The sequence below is a fragment of the Phyllopteryx taeniolatus genome, chromosome 11, assembly GCF_024500385.1.
Source record: "Phyllopteryx taeniolatus isolate TA_2022b chromosome 11, UOR_Ptae_1.2, whole genome shotgun sequence".
NCBI classification, from domain to species: Eukaryota; Metazoa; Chordata; class Actinopteri; order Syngnathiformes; family Syngnathidae; genus Phyllopteryx; species Phyllopteryx taeniolatus.
Window position 1 is genome coordinate 19745699 of NC_084512.1, and position 24482 is coordinate 19770180.

At 41.4% G+C, this 24482-nt stretch overlaps 1 protein-coding gene across 5 annotated transcripts; it reads left to right on the forward strand.

Moving 5' to 3' along the window:
- Positions 1 to 4965: 4965 nt before the first annotated feature.
- LOC133486100 (equilibrative nucleoside transporter 1-like) lies at positions 4966 to 24442 on the forward strand. Of its 5 annotated transcripts, XM_061790752.1 has the most exons (13): positions 4966 to 5073; positions 13608 to 13715; positions 14851 to 14932; positions 17701 to 17882; positions 18557 to 18696; positions 19845 to 19979; positions 20612 to 20709; positions 20807 to 20888; positions 20955 to 21037; positions 22072 to 22180; positions 22523 to 22608; positions 22745 to 22944; positions 23019 to 24442. In XM_061790752.1, exons 2-13 carry the CDS (start codon positions 13687 to 13689, stop codon positions 23128 to 23130), a joined length of 1338 nt encoding a protein of 445 aa, XP_061646736.1. In that variant the 5' UTR covers positions 4966 to 5073; positions 13608 to 13686; the 3' UTR covers positions 23131 to 24442. The 5 variants fall into 5 exon arrangements, with proteins under 5 accessions (XP_061646736.1, XP_061646733.1, XP_061646735.1 ...); XM_061790749.1 differs by having other exon boundaries at positions 20807 to 21037; XM_061790751.1 differs by lacking the exon at positions 4966 to 5073 and adding an exon at positions 10617 to 11452 and having other exon boundaries at positions 20807 to 21037.
- The last annotated feature ends 40 nt before the right edge of the window (positions 24443 to 24482 follow it).

Consider the following 24482-nt stretch of genomic DNA (forward strand, 5'->3'; position numbering starts at 1 on the left):
AAGCGCTCTTTCAGAAATTCAAATTCTTTACAAATATTGCTCCATTTTGAGAGGTAGTCATCTAACAAAATGCACACGGGTCAAAAGAAGCCCAGGGCAATACAATGTGGTTGGAACATACAAAATAGCAGACAAAGTAAGAAACTATCAACAGTTGTGGGAAAAATACACATTTTAATATAAATTTATAAAATGACAATGAAACAAAAAATGTAATTAAAAGGGAAGTCCAATAATAATAAAATTATATATATATATATATACATATACACACACACACACACACATACATATATATATATATATATATATATATATATATATATATATCCATTTAAAACAAAAATAAAGTAACATTAAAACTTATCCTCATTTACTATGAAAGTTTTTTTTAACAGGGAAAGCATTGCAGAAAGTCATAATTGGGATACATAAACCTGTTGTGCAGGTGTGTCTAAAAAACTAGCCGGTGCGTGCATTCCATAGCTTATCAGAGTTTCTAGAGGATTTTTTTAATGTTCCAGAGTGAAGAATGTGCGGCACGGTGGCCGACTGGTTAGAGCGTCAGCCTCACAGTTCTGAGGTGAGGGGTTCAATCCCCGTCCCCGCCTGTGTGGAGTTTGCATGTTCTCCCCGTGCCTGCGTGGGTTTTCTCCGGCCACTCCGGTTTCCTCCCACATCCCAAAAACATGCATGAATTGGAGACTCTAAATTGCCCGTCGGCATGACTGTGAGTGCGAATGGTTGTTTGTTTCTATGTGCCCTGCGATTGGCTGGCAACCAGTTCAGGGTGTACCCCGCCTCCTGCCCGATGACAGCTGGGATAGGCTCCAGCACGCCCGCGACCCTAGTGAGGAGAAGCGGCTCAGAAAATGGATGGATGGAGTGAAGAATGTAGAAGCCACGTATGTCAGTGCTAAAGTAGCAGAGGTAAACCCCAGGACGTTTTCTTCCTGACACCGCACTGAGAGAAATCCATTCTCTGTGGCACATTTCATGCAGCGTAACAGGGATTTTGTACGGGCATGTGACCTCTGCAGACCATCCACAAAGTCATGTTGGGAATCAGATGGTAAAGACAAGGAGTAGATCCCACTTTCTCAGACGTCCCTTGAGGAGGAGTTGTCTTTTGGTTTGCTTAATCCTTTAAACATTTTTAATCTCAGGTAGAATTCACTTAGGGGTTAAGGCGGCCATCTACTGAATTTCCTCCTCAATGCGTCCTCTTAAATCTCAGCATGTGGTCAGAAAGGCACTTGCAGATCATTGGTGGCATGCTTGTGGCACAGCCTGCACAGGATGTTCCCAAATTAGATACTTAGCATGTTTGTTTGCGCCTCAACCTGTTCCTTAAATACATTCTGCAGATGTTATTTTGACATGACACACTCGGTGGTAGAATGTATCAAAAGACAGGCCTTCAGTTGTTGTTGACTTTACTTATTGGCAACGGCAAAGCCCAAACAACTGAAAATTGGTGCGTTTCGTTCAGTCAACGGTAAACGCAAATATCCGAACCTTGGTGTGCATCAAACTTAACTCAGACGTGGTTCGTTTGGTGAAGGGAGAACATTATTATCTGCACCCTGAACAACTAAACTCTGTTTTGGATCGTCTGGTCAAATGTGAACGCCAATGTCAGAACCCCGATGCACAACTGAACTGCGGTGCTGATCGTTTTTTCGAGTATCGAAAACTACTGAACTACGGTGTGGTTTGTTTGGTGTGTTTAAATGCAATGATCCGAAACCCCGTGTGTGTTTTGTTTGGTCAACTATGAATGCCATTGTCAGAACCGTGGTGCACATTAAATAACTGAACTTTGGTGCCGTTTAAGTGTGAACGTTATTGTCCGTTGAACTCTCGTGCGGTTTGTTTGGTCGAGTGTTATCACTACCATCCAAACTTAGGTGTGGCTAGTTTGCTCAATTGTGAATGCTACCATCTGCACGCTTGTGTGCACCAAACAACTAAACTCAGGTATGTTGTTTTTTTTAGGTGTCAAATGTGAATGCCATCATATGATCCCTGGTGCACACCGAACTGAAATCCAGTGCGGTTTGTTTGGGCAAGTGTGAGCGCTATCATCCGAATCTTGGTGTGCATCAAAGACTGATGTCAGATGTGGTTCATTTGAACGCTAACATCCAAACTATGATGTGGTTTGTTTTGTCATGTGTAAACACTATCGTCCGAACTGCGGTGCGCACTAAAACTGGCACTGATTGTTTGTTTTAGTGCAAACACGATCATCGGAATCCAGCTACGCACAAAAAAAAACTGAACCCCGGTGTGATTTGTTGAGTCAAATGAGAACACTATCATCCGAACCTTGGTGTGCATCAAACAACCGATCTCAGTCGTGGTCGGTTTGGTCACAAGTGAACTCTGAAAAACTCTTTTCAGTTTCCTGAAGCCTATAAATAAAAGGTGCAAACTGTTATAGCTCCATTTTCACTTTGTGTATGAAGAGTTAAAAAAAAAAAAATGTGAGGACAACATTTTGGAAAGTTTATGCCTTCACAGCAGTGCCACAGTCTTCCAGCCCCAGCTGCGAGTCTCTCGTCACAGATGGTGTCTGTCCAAGAAAACCCACAGCCAGGTTTTTTTTAGCACCGGGTGTGGATGTCTGCGCACTACCGCCACTACTTTATGACTAAACAGTGGAGGCAGACACTCATCCTGACTGCAAAAAAAAGGGGTTGAAAACAGCAGTGGAGACAGGTTGCACGAACGTGCTGTGACGCAGTGGTACGCTGGTGTCACTTCTCGCAGACACTCAGGAAAACAAAATGTAAACGAAACATTCGTGTTTACGCTCTAAAGCAGGGGTTGGTAATTTATGGTCCCTGTTCCAAATACGACCCAGTAGAGCGTTTAATCTGGCCCTTCCTACAATTCTAAAAACCAAGAAGTCAACATTTGCATACTCAGTCACAATACGAGCGCATACATACTTTACTACGGTGCATCCGTCCTTGCTTCAAACGTCAACAGTCTAGTGTCTGGGTTTTAAAAACACTGTGGTTCAGTGCGCACAGATGATGTGACTCACAAGATGACTGATCTTTTCCCAATGCTGTTTTTTTTTTTTTTTTTTATATTGTGGCGACTGTTGTTGAGGGTTAGGCTTGTTTTCAATGGAACAGAATTATTCGGAAAAAGTGAACATGCACAGAAAAAAATGGGTTTTTACACATGTAATGTTCATTTTTAAACTCCTTTAATGTACAGAAATTGGGTCTGATGTGAATTTCAACATTCCTCTTGTTAAAATACACAATTTTATTTTTAATCCGTATTCTAAGATGATATTGCTAAACCCATGTAAGTACTGCTTGTTCCAATAAACTAATATAGCAACAAATATGGTAGCAAATGAGTTATTTCAGAAACAATGGCACAATTTTGAGGGAACACAATCTTCTGCACTATTTTAAAGGATCCTGGTAACATCCTTGAAAGATCACGGTAACGTCCTCTTGAATGAAAGAAATGTAATAATGATGTGAATCAATTTGCAACTCATATATTAATATAGTATACAGTATATGTATAAACACTATATTGCCAAAAGTATTCGCTCACCTGCCTTGACTCATATAAATTTAAGTGAGATCGCATTCTTAATTTATAGGCTTTAATATGACATCGGTCCACCGGCTGCAATTTTCACATCTTAAAACTCCACTGGAAAGGCTTTCTACAAGGTTTAGAAGTGGCTTCATGGGAATTTATGAACATTTTTCCAGAAGCGCATTTGTGAAGTTACACACTGATATTGGAGGAGAAGGCCTGGCTTTCAGTCTCTGCTCTGATTCAACCAAAAGTGCTCTATAGGGTTGAGATCGGGATTGTGCAGGCCGGTCAAGTTCATCTGCATCAAACGCTCTCATCCATGTCTTTATGAAACTTGATTTGTGCACTGATGCACAACCCTACCCTGTCGGAAGAACAGGAAGGGGCCATCTCCAACGTGTTCCCACAAAGTTGGCAATGTCCAAAATATCAGCCCCTGAGCTCCAGTGGAACAAACTCTGAATGCTTCAGCATACCAAGAGCTTTTGGGCAGTCAAACAGTTTGGGGAAATCCCCCTTCCTGTTCCAACATGTCTGTGCACCAGTGCACAAAGCAAGGTCCATAAAGGCATGGATGAGAGAATTTGGTATGGATTAACTTGACTGGCCTGCACAGAGTCCTGCCCTCAACGTGATAGAACATCTATGGGTTGATTTTGAGTGGACTGAGCCAGGCCTGTCATCCAACATCAGTGCGTAACCTCACAAATATGCCCCTGTAAGAATGGGCAAAAACTCTTAAACCTTGTCGTGAAAGCCTTCCCACAAGAGTTGAAGCTGTTATAGCTGCAAAGGGTAGCTATACATCATATTAATTAATCCATGTAGATTTAGAATAGAATATCACTCAAAACCATATGTGAGTCAAGGGAGGTGAGCAAATACTTTTGGCAATATAGTGTTTGTTTATCAACATAGCAGTCTTTTTGTCAACTCAATTATATTGTAGAGCACTGTAATCATCTGTACATTTAAAACGTTGGATATGCACGTAATAGGGGAGGTTATGAATCAGTTTGTACTTTGAACTGTTTGTCTAAATGTAAAAAAACAACAACAAAAAAAAACCAAAATGATCTTTTAACTTATTACAAGTTGGCACTCCCTTGTTTCATTTACTATCTACGCGATACCCATCATAAAATAGACTAGCCAAGTATTACATTTCATAATCTTCCAAGCCTCGATGATGGTAGGTTTAATGGTTTTTTGGGCAATCGGAATTTCCTAAATTATCAACTCCGTGCGCTTAATCTATCTATATTTAATCATTTCAGCACAATCAATACAATAAAACGCCATTGCGTCGATTTAAAGTATTGCTAAAACATATACTCGTAATTTTAGGTTCGCCTTACAGCGTCTGTCTGGGCACCATTGTTCCCCCCCCCCTCCCCCCAAGGAGTCCCTGAAGGCAGCGCGCTACTTGCGAGGCTCCCCTCGCGCTGAGGACACGCAACACAAAACAAAAAGTCCACGCGGTCCGCTGACAAGGTAAGATAATTGTACATTTGCCACACTAGACACGCCACTATCACTCACTTACGAGTCTCATTGCCCAAGTCGAAACCTGTTAAGCCATGGAAAATTCGCCGTTCCACACATAAATTGCGGATTAATTCATATACAACTGTAATCAATTTTGCGCTGTTTGGTTGGAATTGACTGCGTGGACACTTGTGTTGCGAAAGGAAAGAGAGAGGACGACAAGGGTACCGAGCGGTCGACCGGCGTTTGGGTGACACTCTGGCAGACACCGCCGCCTTTGTTTACAGCGAATTAAATTTAGCGCCAAGCGACGTGTGGCGTGAACGCTCTTGGCTAATTGCTAATTGCTAGTGCACCGCGTGCGTGATACGACCACGCGGCTGCCGTTGGTTGGAAATCAATCGATAAGGGTAAACCTTATTAATGGAGGGATGATGAAACTATTTAAGACAAAGTGTCCTTGACATATTGGGGTGCTTTGTCACTTGACAGCCGTGAAAGTGACAAATGTGGACAAGAGTGTAGAAACTGAGGTACGCTTGCCCCAAAATGGCCGTTGAACACATAACTTAGTCCTCGTTTTTTCCTGGTAATAGCTCATTACAGTTACTACAGTTTATTATAGTCCTATTAACCATTCTGTGTAAATTACAGACACTCGAAAGCAATAATAGTGACAAGTACGTGTACGGCTGCTGTGACAACCAAAGGTGTAGAAATAGAGGTACGCGGACCCTACAATGGCCCTTCATGCAATAACGAGTTGCCATGTTGGTCATGGTCAATAATTGAATTCCATCTGTATTCTTTATCTCATTGTAATATATTGTCACTAGAAAGTGGCTAAAGTGACATGGACAAGTGTACGTCTATTGTGACACCAAATGTGTTGAAAATGAGGTATCCGGGCACCAAATGGCAGTTTAGGGGATCACCAGATGCCATTTTGTTTATGAGGCTATTTCTCGTGTTGCTTGCAATTATTGAATGTCTTCAGTCTTTTTCAGCTCTTGGTGTATTTTATAGCCTGTCAAAAGCTGTAAAGAGTGACAAATGTGGACAAGTGTACAGCTACTGTGACAAAACTTGTAGAAACTGAAGTACGCTGCCCCCGAAATGACAGGGTATGCGGACACTAGTTACCATTTTGGTGATTTATCAATCAGGCGCACTATTTCTCATGTTCTATGTATATTTAATGTCCTTCTGTCTTATATCTTTTATATGCCTTTTAATTTGGCGTTATACCAATAAAATGGTGTATTTACAGTAATTGAATCTGGGAAAGCCTTTTGTGGAGCTTGACTTTGGTTGTAGGTCAGGAAGAAGTCACAAGTTCAAATAGCGGTTCGGTGGTGGATTATTCACCTTTTTCATATAAGGTCTATCTAAAAGAAAGAAAGCACCACAAGGAAGATCCAGTGGGACATTACATTTCCTGCAGGCAACAATGTGTCTTTCTGTGTAAGTGTTTACATGTGCCCACCTGCTTGTAGCTTGATTCCATTTTTCTGTTTTCAACGATCACATGGAAAAGTAGTGTGGTGTGACCTGCTAAAGTTGAAAAGCTGCAAAGTGACTACCCAAAACGGGACAGATGTTGATCAGGAAGGTGCCCTGATAAAATCAGATTCTTATCAGCCTTCTGGTTTTTTTTTTTTTTTGTCAAGTGACAACGGATGATATCAGGAAGGTGTCGTGACACAAGTCACATAAAGAGCTATGCAAGCGCTTTCCTGGCTGGCCGCCACGCCACACGTGGCTGTGCTATTTGTGTTGAGCACGCTGGACCTGACGCAAGGACGAGAAGTCAGAATGGGGGCTTTGTTTTCTCCAAGAAGAAGGAACAGCTGATGAGACAGCAGCAGCCCACTGCTGCCATTGCATATGTTGACTCTCCATTTTTGCATCATTTTTGGCTGGATTTACACTGAAGATCTAGATGCCTATTCTGATATAATGACTTTATGTAATTATTTTTTTAAATGTATTTTTTTCCACTCTATTTTCATGACACTCCCAGTGACACAGATTCCAAATATCTGTTTTTACACTGAACACATGAACTAACTGGCATGTGCAGATGCCCAAATTGCAAATAACTCCACGTCAACACGGAAGTAATACATAATACAAACACAGTGGTGCCTTGAGATACGAGTGAGCCGACTTGTACGTTCTTCAAGATATGTGACAGCGATTGGATGATTTCTTTTTTTTTTTTTGAAAACACTTTGTCTTGCGAGTGCAAACTTCCGATGCAAGCGCTCTATGGTGGCAGGTGACCTAACTCACTTCACAACAAGCAGTAGTCTGGCAGATAACGAGTAAATATTCTTCAAGCGGATTCAAGGGTTTACGAAGGGCTGAAGGTTCCTGTCAAACTAAACATAAAACAAAGAGTTACAAAATTACATGTTGTGTATTTAGAACAACTACATAGCCTCTGCTAGCTTAATGCTAACATACAATGGGAAACACCCTAGGCACACAGGCTAGCAATTAACATCTATGTGGCGGTGTTGTTACCCTTTCAGAAATGGATAACTGAACACAAAGTGCAGCTATACATGTGGACAGATAATATAACAATACTTGTGTCTCAAAGCATCATGGTACTATTTTACGTTGACCTGGGCTGACTCACCCCTCCCTCATCGATTTGAATCAGGGTAACTTCCACATTATTCCACAGGCTACCAGCTGGTGTTTTTGTGTGTGTTTGAGCGAATGCTGTAGTAAACACGTCTGTCACCAATAATTGTATTTTGATGACGTCCAGCTGGCATTGACAAGGTTTATGCGATCTGTTTACTCTCTAATCGTGTTGCATATGGAGCATGTACAAGATTTTTATTTACATTTGGGAGATTCCTAATTTCCAACTGAAGATACCTATCTGAAATTTCTTTTTTCTTTCTTTACACTACCATGACGCATACCCCAATTGTACCACTTGAGAGCAAAAAAAAAAAATATATATATCTGAATTTGGCTCACTTGAAACATAGTCTTAATCAAGCCTTTGATAGCCTTACTCTATAGTCTACGTTCATGATATTGATATTTACAGTTGAATTCAGGAGAATCAGTGCGGTCATGAAATCCTGGAGAGACTGATAAGGGCAAGTGACCTTTACATTTTAGAACACACTGTCTGTTCTTGTACACAAATGAGCATTTAGTCCAAAACAAATGTCCTTTGCCACGCCTACCTGTATATGTATAGTTTTTTGAATTTCTGAGGAAAATGTCTGCTCATCTTGGTCAAACCTTTTCAAGACCCAAATGCTTCTGCCCCACGAGTCAAAAATACTCGTGTACAGTACATCAATCAGGATAGGAACACGAATTTACGAAAAGAAATTGAGCGACTTCACCCAATTGCCATGCACTTGATTTTGTTTCCCAACACATCTGTTTGGGAAGCCCTGGGAAGAAAAAAAATCAATCAATGGTGATTATTGTGTGTGACGGGTGAGGTGATTATACGCTGTCTGGGGTGATAGATGTGTTGCTTTCCCCAGTTCAACCTCTCCTGAACCAACAAACATGATGGGCTTTGTCCTAATCTTGTCTAATGGGTGGGAATTGTTTGGAGGGGTTTGGAGACGGGTGGGGGCATTGACTCCGAAGACAAAGCTGAAGGAAAAAATAAAAATTAAAGAATCTCTTTGTGATGGAGGGTGACTGAGGTGAAGGTGGTTAAGGAGTCGTCTCTTCAGTTACTTCTCAATTGGGTACGTTATTTTATTGTTGTCGAGTTATTGTCACTTTAGGCATATGGTGTTGAGCAGCCAGGACAGTATTTCTTGATACATTTTGGGTCTATGGTCATCACATTATTATTCTCCTCCACCCCCCTCCCCCCCAAAAACCCATGATCTCACAAACTTAAAAAAAACAAACTTGCTCATCTTTTACATGCTCACCAAGCAGAGGTCTATTTTTGTGTGTGTAATAATCGCCATTTACACTGTAGAATTATTTTTTTCCCCCTCAGATGAATCTTTTTGGCCCTGCTTGTACAAGTAGCGGAAATGGCAGCTTGAAGGAGTAACTGCTGACTCTGGCCCTCAGCCTAAAACCAAAAGCAAAACCACACGACTACTAAATCAACTGGTCGGGAGCATCGTGTGCACATTTCCACAATAATTATTAGTCTGTGAGCACAGCGTAACACTGATAATACACTCAGTGGGAAAGTGCACTAAAAAATAGCCACACCATTTATCATTGCTCTTTCTTTTGCCGTTGGCAAAATAATACAAGCAGCGTTAGAGTGGGGTGGAGATGTTCGGATGAGATACCACACAAGAAGCAGATTTTCTATGTTTTTAGTGCCACTGTTTTTTTACCCTCTGTTCTGAATAAGAACATTTTAGATGAGCATGGATACAATTGCTAAGCAGTGTGTGTCATCTCGGTCCCTTGTAGCCCACATGACATTTGTTACGTTGACATGAGGCTTTGCAAAATGTGGTTTCATGTAAGCCATTCGAAGTTGCTGTTTATTATTCTGTCAACAAATTAATCTCCTATTTGAAGGTTTTATCGTGGCTAAAAACGCAATTTTTTTTGCAAATGCCTGTAAAATATGTATTTTAGACGTCCCCAACACGACACACACAACTCGGTACCGTGAGTTAGAAAAGTGGAAAGTTGGAACAAATGAGCCCCTGACACCAGTTTGACCAATCGACATGAAATTGGGTGGCCAGACGTACATGCATCATAACTGGAGGAACAGGAAAGTCTAAAGGACTAATGCTCGATATTGAACAGGAAGTCAGCCATTCTGGGAGAATTTCAAGTGCTCCTACTTTTGTTTGACAAACTCCTACATGGAATTTGCTCAAATGAACCCCAATCAGGGGTAGTTATCCAAGTCAGATTGATGATGGTACATTGCAAAACCCTAAGTGGGTGAAACATGGACACAAAGTTTGTTGACCATTTCAAGGCTTACCCTTGAAATTAGGGCTCGGCACTTGGCCTGTAAATAATATCCCCGATCTCCAATTTTAATCATCACCCTTTCAATAAAAAGAAAACGCTTGAAAAAAGTGGCCCTTTAAACCACCCTAATACATTCTACCAAACGCTGTAAACGTTTGACAGTTTAACATCAAATATTCCCTTTGGGATTTACATGTAACAAAACTGTCACTGAACACAATTAACCTTTGTCCATGAAAATGTAAATGAAATCCTGCATACAGTAACCAATAACAAATGACTGAAAAAAACTTCAGCGCCATGTCTTCCGAGTAAACCGTGCACGTCATCAGGAAGCTGCTAAAGGGGAAAAATGGGACCACAAAAAATCAATTTAGTGATTAAATCGCCCAGCCCTACTTGGGTGTAAGAGCCTGTTCATTGTAGCTCGCAGTTTTCCTGTTATTCTGATGAATTGATTATCTTTTGGAGGGGCCTCAACATACCTGAAAATGCACCAATTCTTGCAGGTGTGTGTATCTTGGTGAAACAATATGAATTTACCCCCCCCCCCCCCCCCCCCCAAATAAAACAACAACAACAACAAAGCAAAGCAAAAACAAAAAACTCCCTCAATAGCTCCCCATGGAATGTTAAATATAATATTAGCTCCTGACACCAGCTTTACTGATTGACACAAAATAGGGTTGGCAGGCTCAAAACAGGACACAAGGAGAAGTTTCAAAGACCCATGCCTGAATTTTACAGGAAGTCACCCATTTTGGTTTGAGGGCTTGTACTTTGACGAACTCGTTCTAGCGAATTTTCCCAAACGAGCCCCAATCAGAAGCATGTATCCTAGACAGATGGGCGATGCTACATTGAATGGCTTTTTTGCCAAAGCCATGTCATGTGGGTGGAGAACGATGTCATGGTTGTATGTTTTTGTTAGCAATGACGTGCAAATGAATCAATCCTGTTGTGTGTGTGTGGACTGACTGGCCTTTTAGCGAGGTCATTATAAATGTCAATACTGTTAAGTGTGTACACGTTCTATAAAGGGTTGACCTTTTGCGAAAATGTTCTATTCCAGACTGTTGAAGAACACAATAGTATTGCTGTTCATCTACTGCACCTGTACCTAATCAAATGGGGTTATTTTTTTAATTCTCCCCTCCTCCCCCAATGGGTTGCTGTCTGATTTTTTATTTTTTTTTAACTGATTGCCACTCCAATGCCAACTTCGCAGACTCCAAAATGTGTGTGCTGCATTTCAACAGCAAGGCGAGTGATGCCAGCTGGCCTGCATTTAATGACACGCTGACCTAAAAGAGAGACGCTTAGCAGGATTCTAGGCTGTCCAGTGAAGTTATGTCACTGAAAACAAAAGCTATGTTGCTGCTTTGGTTTAGCCACGAAAGAGAGACTCATACCCTCTGAATGTAAGGTAAGCTAACCTGCAATGTCGCAGACATTATTAGTCCATGTTGGTCTGGCTCACATGGTAGTGGACTCTTTAATCTACAGATGGATGTTGTGAATTGTTCGTCGTTATGGAGCTCTCTCTCTCTTTGCACTGACAGCATAATCATGATGATGTGTGTGTGTGTTTGTGTGTGGGGTATGGACACTCAAGTGTGTTGACTTTAGATGCATATCAGCAAATTATATGAATACACTGTTATTGCGGTATGTGGAATTACCACAACAGTGTGATGCATGACAATAAGCCAGATTTCCACCTTAAAAGTTGTAGTAACTTATTGGTACTTGGTAGTTCCTGGAGCAAAAAGGTTCCAATTAAATGTTCAGTGTCGCAGTCCTTGGCCCCAAAGGTTCCTGGACTTCTCAAAAGGACTGCCACCCCCTTGTACGATCGTCTTTTGGCCCCTGATAAATCTAAACTTAGACAAGAGATAAGCTTGTCACGATAAAAAAAATTTAAGATGATATATTTTCCCAAAAACTATCACAATAAACGATATTGTTGTTTTTTTTATGCCTCTGAAATCAAAGGCCCACCCTTCTTTTTATTTTATTTTTTTGCTTTTAAATCAGTATTGTTGTTGTTGTTATTATTGTTGTTGTTATTAAAATAATTTCCTTTGTGGTTTTTCTATTAAATAGTTTTTCTTTACTCCGTGATATGGATCTCCAATGTCTGAAATAAAGAGCTGCAAGACTGTGTGATTAGTCCGCTGAAGACGAGCCCTTCACCTATCAATCTAATATACGTTGACCTTCGCTGTTGTCAACTACTGGCTGACTGTGTGCCACTGAGTTATGGTTAATAAACAATTAACGTTCCCGTGTTGGTGTTAATTGGGGACTAACACACAAAACAACTCTGAGCGAAGCGCTGCCATTTTAATCAAGATAGCTGTGGTGGAGTGAGCTGATTAGCTCCTTAACTCGCTAGCTCGGGAGCTTGCAGGCTAGGTCATTAGCTTGCAGGCTAGTGAAAACAGTAAACATTTACTGTTCCCTGAAGTGTCTTTGTTGTGTGAATCTACGTGCTGTACGTCCGGCAACAGTGTGACCACTGTGTTGATCACACCATCATAAATGTTGAGCATGTTAACATTTAGGATTGTTGGTACCAACAATTTTGCATGCAGTTTGTGAAGAAAAAAAATCACTATCACACCCCACGCCACAGGTCAATTGCTCAGAATAATCTTTTGAAACTTCCAAGAATCTGGCCTTTGCTGACTTTGATCACAAGGGAAAATGCTAAAATTTGGTCCGATAACTCCGAATGTTATTAATTATATTGTTAACGCTAATCCGTGCAGCCAACAAAACTCAATTGCACTTTGCTTGCACGAAGCCACCACTGGCTTACTACATTTTGACCATTAGTTACATTGAATGATAGATTGATTCACTTGCCTTCAGTTGAGCTTTGTGCCATTTCAGCACTCTCCAATGAAACTCTCTCCTATGAAATATTTTATTCAGCGGAGGCATTACATGGTTGCTTGTTCATAGTGAGGAGAAGGTGGGGGGCACTGACACTGAGAGGTGACACATCAGTGTGAAATGTGCTGCTTAATGGAGGGAGAATTTGAAAAGGGAGGCGTCGTGGAAAAATGACGGTCAAACAACCTTCAATCTGACGTCCTCTTAAATTTTCGTGGCAATCTCCTGCCAGGAATGTCAAAAGGAGTTGTAAGGAGTTAGTGGAGGACGGAGGGGGAAGAAGAGGGGCAGGTCCAAAAAAGAGAGACAGTAGTGTCTCCACTTTTGAGAACAAAGCATCACAGGCTCTTTGCTTTATGGTGTGCACCACAGGAGAACTCTGCTTTGCAAGGTTTTTTTTTTGTAAGGTGAATTTACATGAGGGCTTTATCTGTGGTTCTCGTCTACTACAGTATTTATGTAAGTTTACAACGTTATGACATTTCTTTGATCGTGCTTCAATGTTTAACCAGTCGAAACACCACATGTTTGTTCTTTTCATGTCCAATTTGAACTTTGGCCAGTTGTCTAGGACAAATATTCACATTTTTTTGAGGAGGTGCGCATCTCTGGCCGCAGATGACAAAGACAGTTTTTTGTACATTTGCCACTGTGCATTTCCTGTTATCTTTGCTTTTCAGAGCCGCTGTGCCGTCCTGATCACAACGCCCGAGTGGATCGCCGCATTACACACGTGTGTTTAGGACGCAAAGAACAACCATGACCGCCATCAACTCGCCCAGAGACAAGTAAGCCAAAAGCTGCAGTTCTTCTAACTACATTGCCTTTTTGACTGTTTGTCAACTAAATTTTCCCCAAAATTTTTTATATGCTTACAGTATCTCCAAAGCATTAGTCAAATTTGTGCAATGACTTTGAAGTTTTGCTTATGCGCAAGTAAACGTGTCAGTGAAAGTTACCTTTTAATGTGAGGTCAGTGTCAAAGTAGTGATGAAATGAAAGTGGAATCATAAAAACTCAAATTAGACTTTGGCAGCAACAATAATCTGTGCTATTGTTTACAGGTTCCTTTTTTTTACTGTACTGATTTAAATGTAGCAAAGGAGGATATTTGAATCAAACATAGAGAGGCGCCAGCACACCCGCGACCCTAGTGAGGATAAGTGGTAAGAGTGGATGGATGACTTAAATAATACAAGTATACCAAGAAGCTACTCACAAATGGCTTAACTCAGATACATTTTTATTGCCCGTAACTATCTTTTAAGGTGACCGTTAACCGTTGTTATGAATATGCAATCTTCTCCAATTGTGGTGAAAAATCACAATTGATGCCAATTTTTTGTTAAGCTGGAACTTATGCAGCTTGCATTAATGATGAATCATGATTCATAATTATTTTGCATAGTATGTCAAACTTTTATTTATTTTTTTATTTTATTTTTTTACCAACGTTGTTCATGGCTCAATGTGAACCGCTCTAAAATGAATCCTCAAAAAATATATGCAGATGCAGATTAATTTCTCTTTCTTTTTTTCGGAAAAGGAAAAAAAAAAATCTAGCAGAATAAGTTTAATGAAATAATTTTTTAAATGATGTAACTTTTTAGATTTTTAAGCGGGTCAATACCTAGCAGGTGGATTAAATGTTATGATTTGATTTTAAACCCATAGCGGTCACATTTACTGAACTATGGGTCTTAAATTTGATCAAATAGATGTAAAAATTTTTACAAACTAATGGTAATGACCTGATTAGAAAGGTTGTGACCTACTTAAAGAGAAAGCAATGTACTGTATTTTCACGATCATAAGGCGCACCGTATTAAAAGGTCTTAAACTTTAAAACATCTTAAAGTTGGTAGGTCTCCTTAAACCCTGATTACAGTGAATATGACTTGTATTCATTCATGTGTTTCTAAGATACAATGCAGTGTGGATGATCTTTTTCATCCTGGGCTTGGGAACCCTCCTGCCGTGGAACTTCTTCATGACAGCCACCATGGTATGGCAAAAGGCAGAGGCCACTAATGCCTGAAGCCACACACACCCGCACACACACAGATGGAAGTGATAGTGGGGTAGGCCCCCCCATCCCCCTTGGTGATCTGGTAATGACCTGATTAGAAAGGTTGTGACCTACTTAAAGAGAAAGCAATGTACCGTATTTTCACGATCATAAGGCGCACCGTATTAAAAGGTGCAGTCTCAGTTACTGGGTCTATTTCTGTATTTAACACATACATAAGGGTGCAGGCATGGTAAAACATACGCTAGTTTAAAACATACAGTAGCATGCATGCACGCTAAAACAATGTTTTTAAAAAGGCAGCGGGAGCAAAACTGAGTTCGGTTGTACTTTATTGAAGTATTTAACAATGTACTCACGTTATTTTTTTATCAATTCTCAGTTCTCCATCAAACACGCCAGCTTCCCTCTCGTCATTGTCGGAGTCAGTCTCGTTGTCGTGCGGCTCCTCAGTAATGATGCCGGCTTTTCCGAAAGCGCGAACAACAGTGCAAGCAGACACGTTAGCCCAAGCATACACAATCCATTCACAAATTTTGCCGTAACTCGCCCGCCGCTGCCTCCTAGTCTTAGTAAAGCTGTGTTCGTCCTCTATCATCCATGGCTCCCACGCCGCCCGCAACTTCACTTTGAACGCCCGAGTTATTGCCCTAAGTCGAATGGTGACTGTAGAGACGCTTCTCCCTGCTGTTCTTTGCTCATTAATCCATTGCTCGAGTTGGTCTTCCAACTCGGGCCACCTCGCCTTGTTTCCACTCAAGCCAGCCTCCACTCGTAAAGCAGCAGTCAAGCCAGCCGCCCCTAATTTTGTTCATACTAGGCATTACGGTAATAGGTCGCCAACTTGCGGCGAAAGCCACCTTCAAAATAAAAGCTTCCCAATAATACGGACATCAGTGGTGTTCGGTTAAGGAATGCGACCAGCAAAGTTCATTTGAATCTTGAGATACATTAAAAAATGTAGTTTATTTGAAATCTTAGGAAAAATAAATGGTAAATGGACTGCACTTATTTGCTCCCAGTGGGCCTGGCAGTGCCTTGCATGGCAGCAGTCGGCCATTGGTTTATGAATGTGTGCGCGAATGTGAGGCTTTGTAAAGCGCTTTGGGCACTGTGATGGTGTAGATAAAGCGATAAAGTGCACTCCAGTTACCATTTATTTTTCATAAGATATCAAATAAACATTTTTTTTTAATCCATCTCAAGATTCAAATTAATTTTGCTGGTGGCATACCTTAACCGAAGAGCATTGACGTCCGTATTATTGGGAGGCTTTTATTTTGAAGGTGGCTTTTGCCGCGAGTTGGCGACTTATTACCGTAATGCCAAAATTAGGGGCGGCTGGCTTGACTGCTACTTTACGAGTGGAGGCTGGCTTGACCGCAGTTTGTTTCCGCGGAAATGCAGCTTCGTCTTCTTGACTTGGCGAAGCTCGTTTTCCTGCTTCCTCCACTTGCGAACCATGGATTGGTGGATCTTGAATTCTCTCGCGGCTGCTCGATTCCTATGTTCCTCCGCGTAACTAATAGCTTGCAGTTTAAACTGTGCTTCGTAAGCGCGTGTCTCCGTAGGTGCCATTTTCGGGGGTCCTTAGCCAAACCGATGCACATACTGGAACTATATGCCTACTAGGGGGGGTGTCTTTAGCATCCTCTGTCACGCGCACCCTTCCCCCTTTACGTCCGCATGCTGTCCTCAGTCACGTCTGCCTTCCTCTATATAAGCAGCGTGTCGGCAGGAAATGCTCCCAGTCAGTCAATCGGAGCGCTCATTGAAGTCACACAACAACATTTACAAATTTTGGAACTCGGTGCACACATAAAGCGCGCCGCCCCGTCCATTTTGGAGAAAATTTAAGACTTTTAAGTGCGGCTTATGGTTGTGAAATTACAGTAGTTTGTGTTGCGGTCAGTTCCTCCCAAGTCCATCTGGTTGCACTCACCAGTGTTAATCCTACGGTGTCATGTCCAACGTAATTCCTATCCCCCACTGAGCTTTAAGGGAGTTTAACTTCTTAAGTGGTGGAATTTCAGCTTTGTTATCAGTTAAGTGAGTTAAAGTAGGCAATGAAGAGAACACAGAGCATCTTCTTGTTTGGCTTTGTCACAAAAAAAAATAATAATTGAAAGTTGTTGTTTTTTTAAATTATCATTTGTATTTTTTTTCTTTTGTAAATTATTTTTACGTTTATTTTACAATTGCAATTTTGTAAATATTATTTTTAAATGGAATAACTTATGTTTTTTTTTTTTTTTTTTTTTTTTTTTTTGCATTGGACAGCGGTGGTCAGAATTACGAACTTTCATCTCAGTGGGTCCAACGTCACCTTTTTCTATACGATACGAATGCACCACACAAAAAAAGTGGCCGTGAAGCTGTTAAGCGGGAAAATATTTTTATTATTTATTTTTTACCAAAAATCGATGGGACCCCCAAAAAAACAATATATCGATTAAATTGATTAATCGCCCAGCCCTACACTAATAAAATGTCGGTAATATTGTACCTGGTACAATCTCAGTAATTTTTGTTTTAAACCTATAATAATTGTCAGGCAGGATTCATTGTTCTGCTTCGCTATTGCTTGCTTTTCTCATTAAGTCCGCCTTTTTGTGCTGTCATTGTCATTGTCATTGTTTTTCGTTCACTGTTTATGCAATGGTTGGGCGTTCTCCTTGCCAAACATTATAGCAGCCACCCCTCATTGATTTACGTGATAGAATTCTTGTGTAATTTCTCTGCAGTACTTCACCAGCAGGCTGAAAGACCCGCCCAGCGAGCTCTCCACCAATCAGACGGCCAACGGCACGCTGGAAGGTGGTGACACCCGCAACGTCCTGGAGTCCAAGTTCAACAACGTGATGACGCTGTGCGCCATGGTGCCTCTGCTCATCTTCACCTGCCTCAACTCCTTCATCCACCAGAGGTAACCCGCGCCTAGACGCCTACTTCCTGTTGTGTGAAAAGCGCATGCAAAAGTCTTGGGTCACCACCAGCATCCATTTTGGCAGCTAATATTGGGATGCATACAGTTTTACAATTGGCGATGGGGCTGAGGACGCACCCATTAATTCTTAGTGAGGCTCAGGATAAAGATGGATTTTTTTTCACTGTCTGAGTCACTGTCGCATCCATCAGTGGACCCTCCCCAGAATCATAATGGCACCACCCGTCTGTTCGTCATCTTCCAGGAACCAGGAAGCAGTCCTGATAACTAACAAACATGGATAAATTCATCAACTACTCCACTACTACTAAATTAAAGATCAATAATTTTCTTCAAATGTTAATTTTTCAATCAAAAAATTAGAGAAGCATTTTACTAAATTTCCTTCATCAATTATTACATAAAAATCACATTTTCCCCACTTCACGTGCATTCTTTTCCCCAAATCAATTAATCTGTTAACCATTTATTTTTCAGGGTAATGTTGTGAAATACGTTTGAAATGATGATGTTTGCTTTCATTTTGGTCAGATTAGGAGATCTGTGATTGTTTCTCTACCCAAATATACACGCAAGAATGTTAGGTTCACACAGACTACTTTTACTCTCCTATAGTGTAGCTCAACATTGATATGCTGATGGTTTGTGCTCAGGATCCCTCAGAAGCTGCGCATTTCGGGCAGCCTGTCGGTAATCCTGGCGGTCTTCCTGCTGACGGCGCTGCTTGTCAAGGTGGACGTGACCCCGCTGCCCTTCTTCACCCTCACCATGATCAAGATCATCTTCATCAACTGTGAGTCCCCAAGGCACAAGTTGAATGGCGGTCTGAGTTCCATTGTTAACCAAAACAGCAGCGACATAAGCAGTCTCTCAAATGAGTAGAAGCGTGGAGACTTACCTCAGGTTATAAATGTCGTATTTCAAATCCTGTGTGATCTGCCATGGCACTTTTTGTATGTTGGTTGTTTCTCTACATTTCTCAAATAATATATTGGTTATTGTGACCTATCGTTTTTTTTCTGTTAGCATACCAACTGCTAACATATTAGCGTTTGCGCAATTCCCATGAGAAATAATATAAGATTTTACATTGGGCCCTGTTTTCAGGTATGATCTGCCTTGGCACCTTTTGTACTCTGGTTATTTGGCCACAGTTCTCCAGTAATATACTGGTAATTGTGACTCATCTTGTTTTATGTTACCATAGCAACTAAAATGTTAGCATTTTGTCAATTCTCACTAGACCTAGTACCTGACTACATGCCAAGATGTAAAACTCCTTAGCCATCTGACACTGTGTTATTTGTACTGTGGTTGTTTCCCTCCATTTCTTCTAATGATTTAATTCAAATCTAATTTTCACTAGGAATTTTTCAGCTTTAATATTATTACAAAAATGGCCCTCCCCCCATGGCAGCTGAGTAAATGAGCACCCTCGGCCTCTGACAGACAATCTTTGCGTATACTTTCAAATATCTTACAAGCTGTTTCCACTCTTAAAGCTGAACCTAACAAATAATAAATCTGTGAGAATGTATCCTCCCTTCATGATTCTTCTGATAGCCTTTCCACTTCCTCATTTTCACACTGTAAATGATGATTTCCACATGTTCTCAGGCCCCTGTGAAAAAGCTCAGCATCATTGGGTTCCTTGCAGAGTGTGTGATCTCACGCTGCGTGTTTGTTTGTAAAGAGCAGCGGGAGGAGCAAGCCTCAGCTGCGCCATGTTTGATTTAGACTAAGAAGAGGCTGTGGCCTTGAAGCTATGATATCAGCGCTTGCACATTCCTGCCATTTTGACGTTAACAATTTATATTTGAGCACGTGTTCATGTGAATTGTTTTTCCGCCCCCTAGGTCCACTTCTTAACGGCCTTTGCCTGTGTTGTTTTTAATTGACTCGAGAACGTAACTTCAATATGTGACGTCTTTCCCCCCTCAGCGTTCGGGGCGGTTCTGCAGGGCAGCCTGTTCGGGCTAGCGGGGATCCTGCCCACCTCCTACACCACACCCATCATGAGCGGCCAGGGCCTCGCTGGGACCTTTGCTGCCTTCTCCATGATCTGCGCCCTGGCCTGTATGAAACACACAACGCCACGCGACAAAAATGCAGCACAACATGCAACACTAAAGACCTCACTACACCAAACACCACTCAACCACACGTCATACAACACCAGACCCCACACAACACCAAATGCCACCCAACACCAAAACGACACCCAACAACACACAAACAAACCCACTTAACGTGACACCAAACACAACACAGCATCAACTGCAACAACAAATGGCACACAACACTAAACACCACTCAACACCACGAGACACCAAACCAATGCCGCATAACACCATACAAGACTCAATGCCACACGGCACCAAACAACCACATGACACATCACCAAACATAAACCAAGCACAACAGCGACGCTGCTAACAAATATTAAGCAACTTGAAGCTAGTCCTTAAATCAAAGAAAATGTGTTCCTGGATGGCTTTTCAATGCCAAATAATGGGAATAATCTGTTCCAATGCCATCACTATCGTCATCATAAAAGTGTAAAGAGGTTCTCTAAAACCATTTTAGCTACCACTGATGACATGTAGCAAGTGTGTAAAAACCATAAAACAGGAAAGGGTTAGCTATTGTAACCTCTCTGTCCTGTCTGCTCGGGACAATGTCTTAACTGGACTGTGATCTTTTTGCAGCCGGCTCGGCATTGCGGGACAGCGCCTTCGGCTACTTCATCACAGCCTGCTTCGTTATTCTCATCGCCATCATCTCCTACCTCACTCTGCCCAGGATGGTAAGGCCTTATACTTGTCTTGTCCCCCCCCCCCCCCCCCCCCCCCCCCCTGCTCCTTGGATTGTACCGTTATAGCTGTTGTTATTGTGGTCATCAGGAGTTTTTCCAGTACTACATGGAAAGTAACGGCTCCAGGTTGTCTGCTGATGACGAGAACAAAATGGACCTTCTCAGACAAGGTACATTCCTGTTAATTCATTTGCCCATACGTATTCATAAGAGCGGAGCGTTCATTTGTCCCTCAGAAAATGGAAAGAAGGATCCAATGGCGAGTTTGACTGAACACGACGGCAAACCGGACGTGTCTGTGGTCAAAATCTTTCGCAAGGTAAAAAAAAACAATGTTGTTTTTCTTATACATTAATCCCCCGTCATTTGCGTGGTTTACGTTCCAAAATTTGCAGCAAAACAAAAAAAAAACTAAATTAACTAAAACTAATTTAATCGTCATAATGTAACTTAAATTATCCATTCATTCATCTTCCGTTCCGCTTATCCTCACTAGGGTCGCGGGCGTGCTGGAGCCTATCCCAGCGATCTCCGGGCGAGAGGCGGGGTATACCCCGAACTGGTCGCCAGCCAATAATTTAAATTGAGACAGACTTTTTTTTTTTGTTTGTTTACACGCATGAAAACAGCACAAAAAGCTCACCAGGCAAAGACCTGCATAGAAACCACAAGGGGTTTTCTCAAGTTCGAAGTGGAGTTCTTGTAGACTGCAATGTTGACATTTCGGGCAGACACAGATGACATAGCGGTTCTTTGTCATAGTCTGTCAGGTAAACATAGATTAAATGTAAGGCCAAGAGTATTCTGCCTCTTTTGACTGAGTCGCACTGTCTTGTCTCTGCCATGCTTCATGTAAATTAGTCGCTTTGAAAACTTTGCTTGTTTGTGGGGCTGCGGAGATGTTGGGTGTGGTCATGTGGCTGCCTGGTTGGTTCCACTGGAGTCAAACGTTACCTTGTGGTTACATTAGCTCGGTAAAATTTAGTCATGCGACAGCACCCGAAAGTCTTTCTAAACTGTAACAAAAAGATTCTGCAAGGATAGATTGATCAAAATAAAAGTAGCGTGCGGCATGTAGCTCAATGTAGTGGAGTGAAACAAGTGTTTCTTCTTAACAAAAATAATCAAGTAAAATGAAAAATAATATTGTGTTAAGTACAATTTATCCACAAAGTTACAACAGAGTAAATGTTGCACGTTACTACCTGCTGACACTAGTCACAAAAAGTAAGATACTGGTGAGCGTAAAAGACACTATAACCTTTACAGGTGAACTTATAGTAACTTTACTGTATATTACACTTGAAAAACACACAATAAGTCATGTAATGAATATTGTTGTTGTGGATGAAGATCTGGGTGATGGCTCTGTCAGTGTGCTTCATCTTCACCGTCACCATCGGGACGTTCCCGGCCGTCACCGTCGAGGTCAAGTCCACGGTGGCCAACGGAGGCAGCTGGGGTGAGTCCAAATCATCTGGGATCAAACTCACACTGTGGTAAAAACCTTGAAATGTGTTGCCAGTGTTTTAAGTAACATTCTGTACCTGTATTACATAAGTGCAAAACAACTGTTCATATTTTCAGTGTTCAGGCCTTGTTTTAAGTAATATAAAAAGTAGTTAGCCAGTGTTAAACATCACATTTTAACATTTGTGACTGTCATTTGAAGTAAAACAAACCCTACCTTGACCTGGACAACAAGCGATGATGATTAGTAAGCTAGTGAATGGCACTTTACTGAGCTGGTAGCCATTTTGTATCATACCAGTCGTAATTGTTACTTAGCTTTCCCTCTTTTCAGAAACCTACTTCATCCCAGTGTCGTGTTTCCTCCTCTTCAACGTGATGGACTGGGCTGGCCGCAGTCTGACGGCCGTCTGCATGTGGGTTAGTATTGAACTCGGCTCACATTGATCAGACGCCATTGTGTTGTATCCTCCATGTTGGGTGCCGTATGTGCAGCATAGTGGTACCTTGATTTACAAGTGCCAAAAAGTGATGCGTTTGTTTGTGTATTAATTAGCCTGGCAAGGACAGCCGGTGGATCCCCGCTCTGGTGGGCATGCGACTTGTGTTCGTGCCGCTGTTCATGCTGTGCAACGTGCAGCCTCGCCACTACCTGCCCGTGCTCTTCTCACACGACGCCTGGTACATCGTCTTCATGGTCCTCTTCTCCTTCTCCAACGGCTACCTGGCCAGCCTCTGCATGTGCTTCGGACCCAAGTGAGCAAAATGCCAGTGCCGTTCTAAGATGATATGAGCTTAAGTGAATGCTGTATGTGCGTGTTTGTATACAGGAAAGTGTCACAGCAGGAGGCGGAAACGGCAGGGGCCATCATGGCCTTCTTCTTGTCCCTGGGCTTGGCGCTGGGGGCCGCCCTCTCCTTCGCCTTCCGTGCCATCATCTAAAATGGCCGCCGCCACGTACATACTACAAAGCGCACATACACACGACACGTAACCCCATCCGCTCTTTCCGTGACCGTGGGAGAAAGCCGCCGCTGAGAGAAGACCAGAGACCCCCCCCCCCCCCATGGCAACTATATAAGCTAAGAAAGCGACTGACACCTTTAAGCTGACTGGTTGTTTCCCAGCATGCAACCTGGTAACCATCAATGATGACGTTTCTTTTTCTTCAAATTACGACTGAAATCATGACGGACTGACGATTGTATGGCAAGAGCCTCGATTATAACTTATTTGAGACATTTTACGAATGAGGCTCCTATCACTATGTACTTATGGGCTATTTTGTTTTATTTTTGTTTGTGCCAAAAATACTTGTACAAATGGGTTAGTTAAGGCCACAGAAAAGAGAATCAAATTAAAATATTACATTTTTGCAAGCCTATAAGAAATTTTTTAAAAAAGGCACAATTTTCATAAGTAGTAATATTTCGAGTCGTGAGAATAAAGTAATATTCTGAGAAGGAAGTTATGAGGGAAATAAGTACTTTTATTTCTGAGATGTCACACGATTTAAAAAAAACTATTCCCATAAAATTATAGCTATGTTGAAAAAATATATATTTATATATTCTGATGTTGCATTATTGTTTTTGTGTTCCTTTAAAATGGACCGCAAATAGATGGGAAAAACTAGGTGCCTTGCTGTAAGTGTATTAGCACGAGTGCTAATTCTAAGCAATTTTCCACAGGCTTATGAAAAGGTAGATAAACTACAAGAATGAAAAATGAATTGTAATTTCTTATTTTGCCTCAATTTAGTTGGGATAAAGGTGTAAATTTATGACAACTTTGCTCTCGCATGTTTATTGTAATATTACAACAAACAAGCTATTCAGTAGTCTAAACTTTTGTATTCTTGGGAATTATGAATTTTTTGGTCATAATATTACGACAGAGCCCCCTTAATTTTTGTGAGATGACCTTTTTTGTAAGAAACTCGAAAATTGATGGGGAACGTTTTCTTGGGCTATCAGAAAAATAATGAAGTGAGGATACATTCTCACAGAAGCTAATGTCTCACTCTGACATGTTCCACCTGGTAATGACACTGCCGCCATTTTCTCATCCAATATTTTTGTATATTGTATAACTCTCCGAGTTTATTTTTATATGGTTGTCAATAGCATAGACCATGTTTTACTGGTGTCTGTATTCGACTGTATGAGATGCATAGAAGCACAAGTTGGTTTTGTGTACAGGAGTTCGCATCATGTTCACGTACAATACAGGACAATAAATTGTATTTATAAGACTTTGGCGCCCCCACACGTCCATTTGTGCTACCACAGTTC

What these genes read in the sequence shown, in the direction of transcription:
- LOC133486100 (XM_061790749.1), top strand. Translation starts at nt 13,687, where the DNA reads ATGACCGCCATCAACTCGCCCAGAGACAA. An exon ending in GGCCAACGGAGGCAGCTGGG is followed by an intron (nt 22,181 to 22,522) that starts GTGAGTCCAAAT and finishes CCCTCTTTTCAG; the next exon opens with AAACCTACTTCATCCCAGTG. An exon ending in TGACGGCCGTCTGCATGTGG is followed by an intron (nt 22,609 to 22,744) that starts GTTAGTATTGAA and finishes TGTATTAATTAG; the next exon opens with CCTGGCAAGGACAGCCGGTG.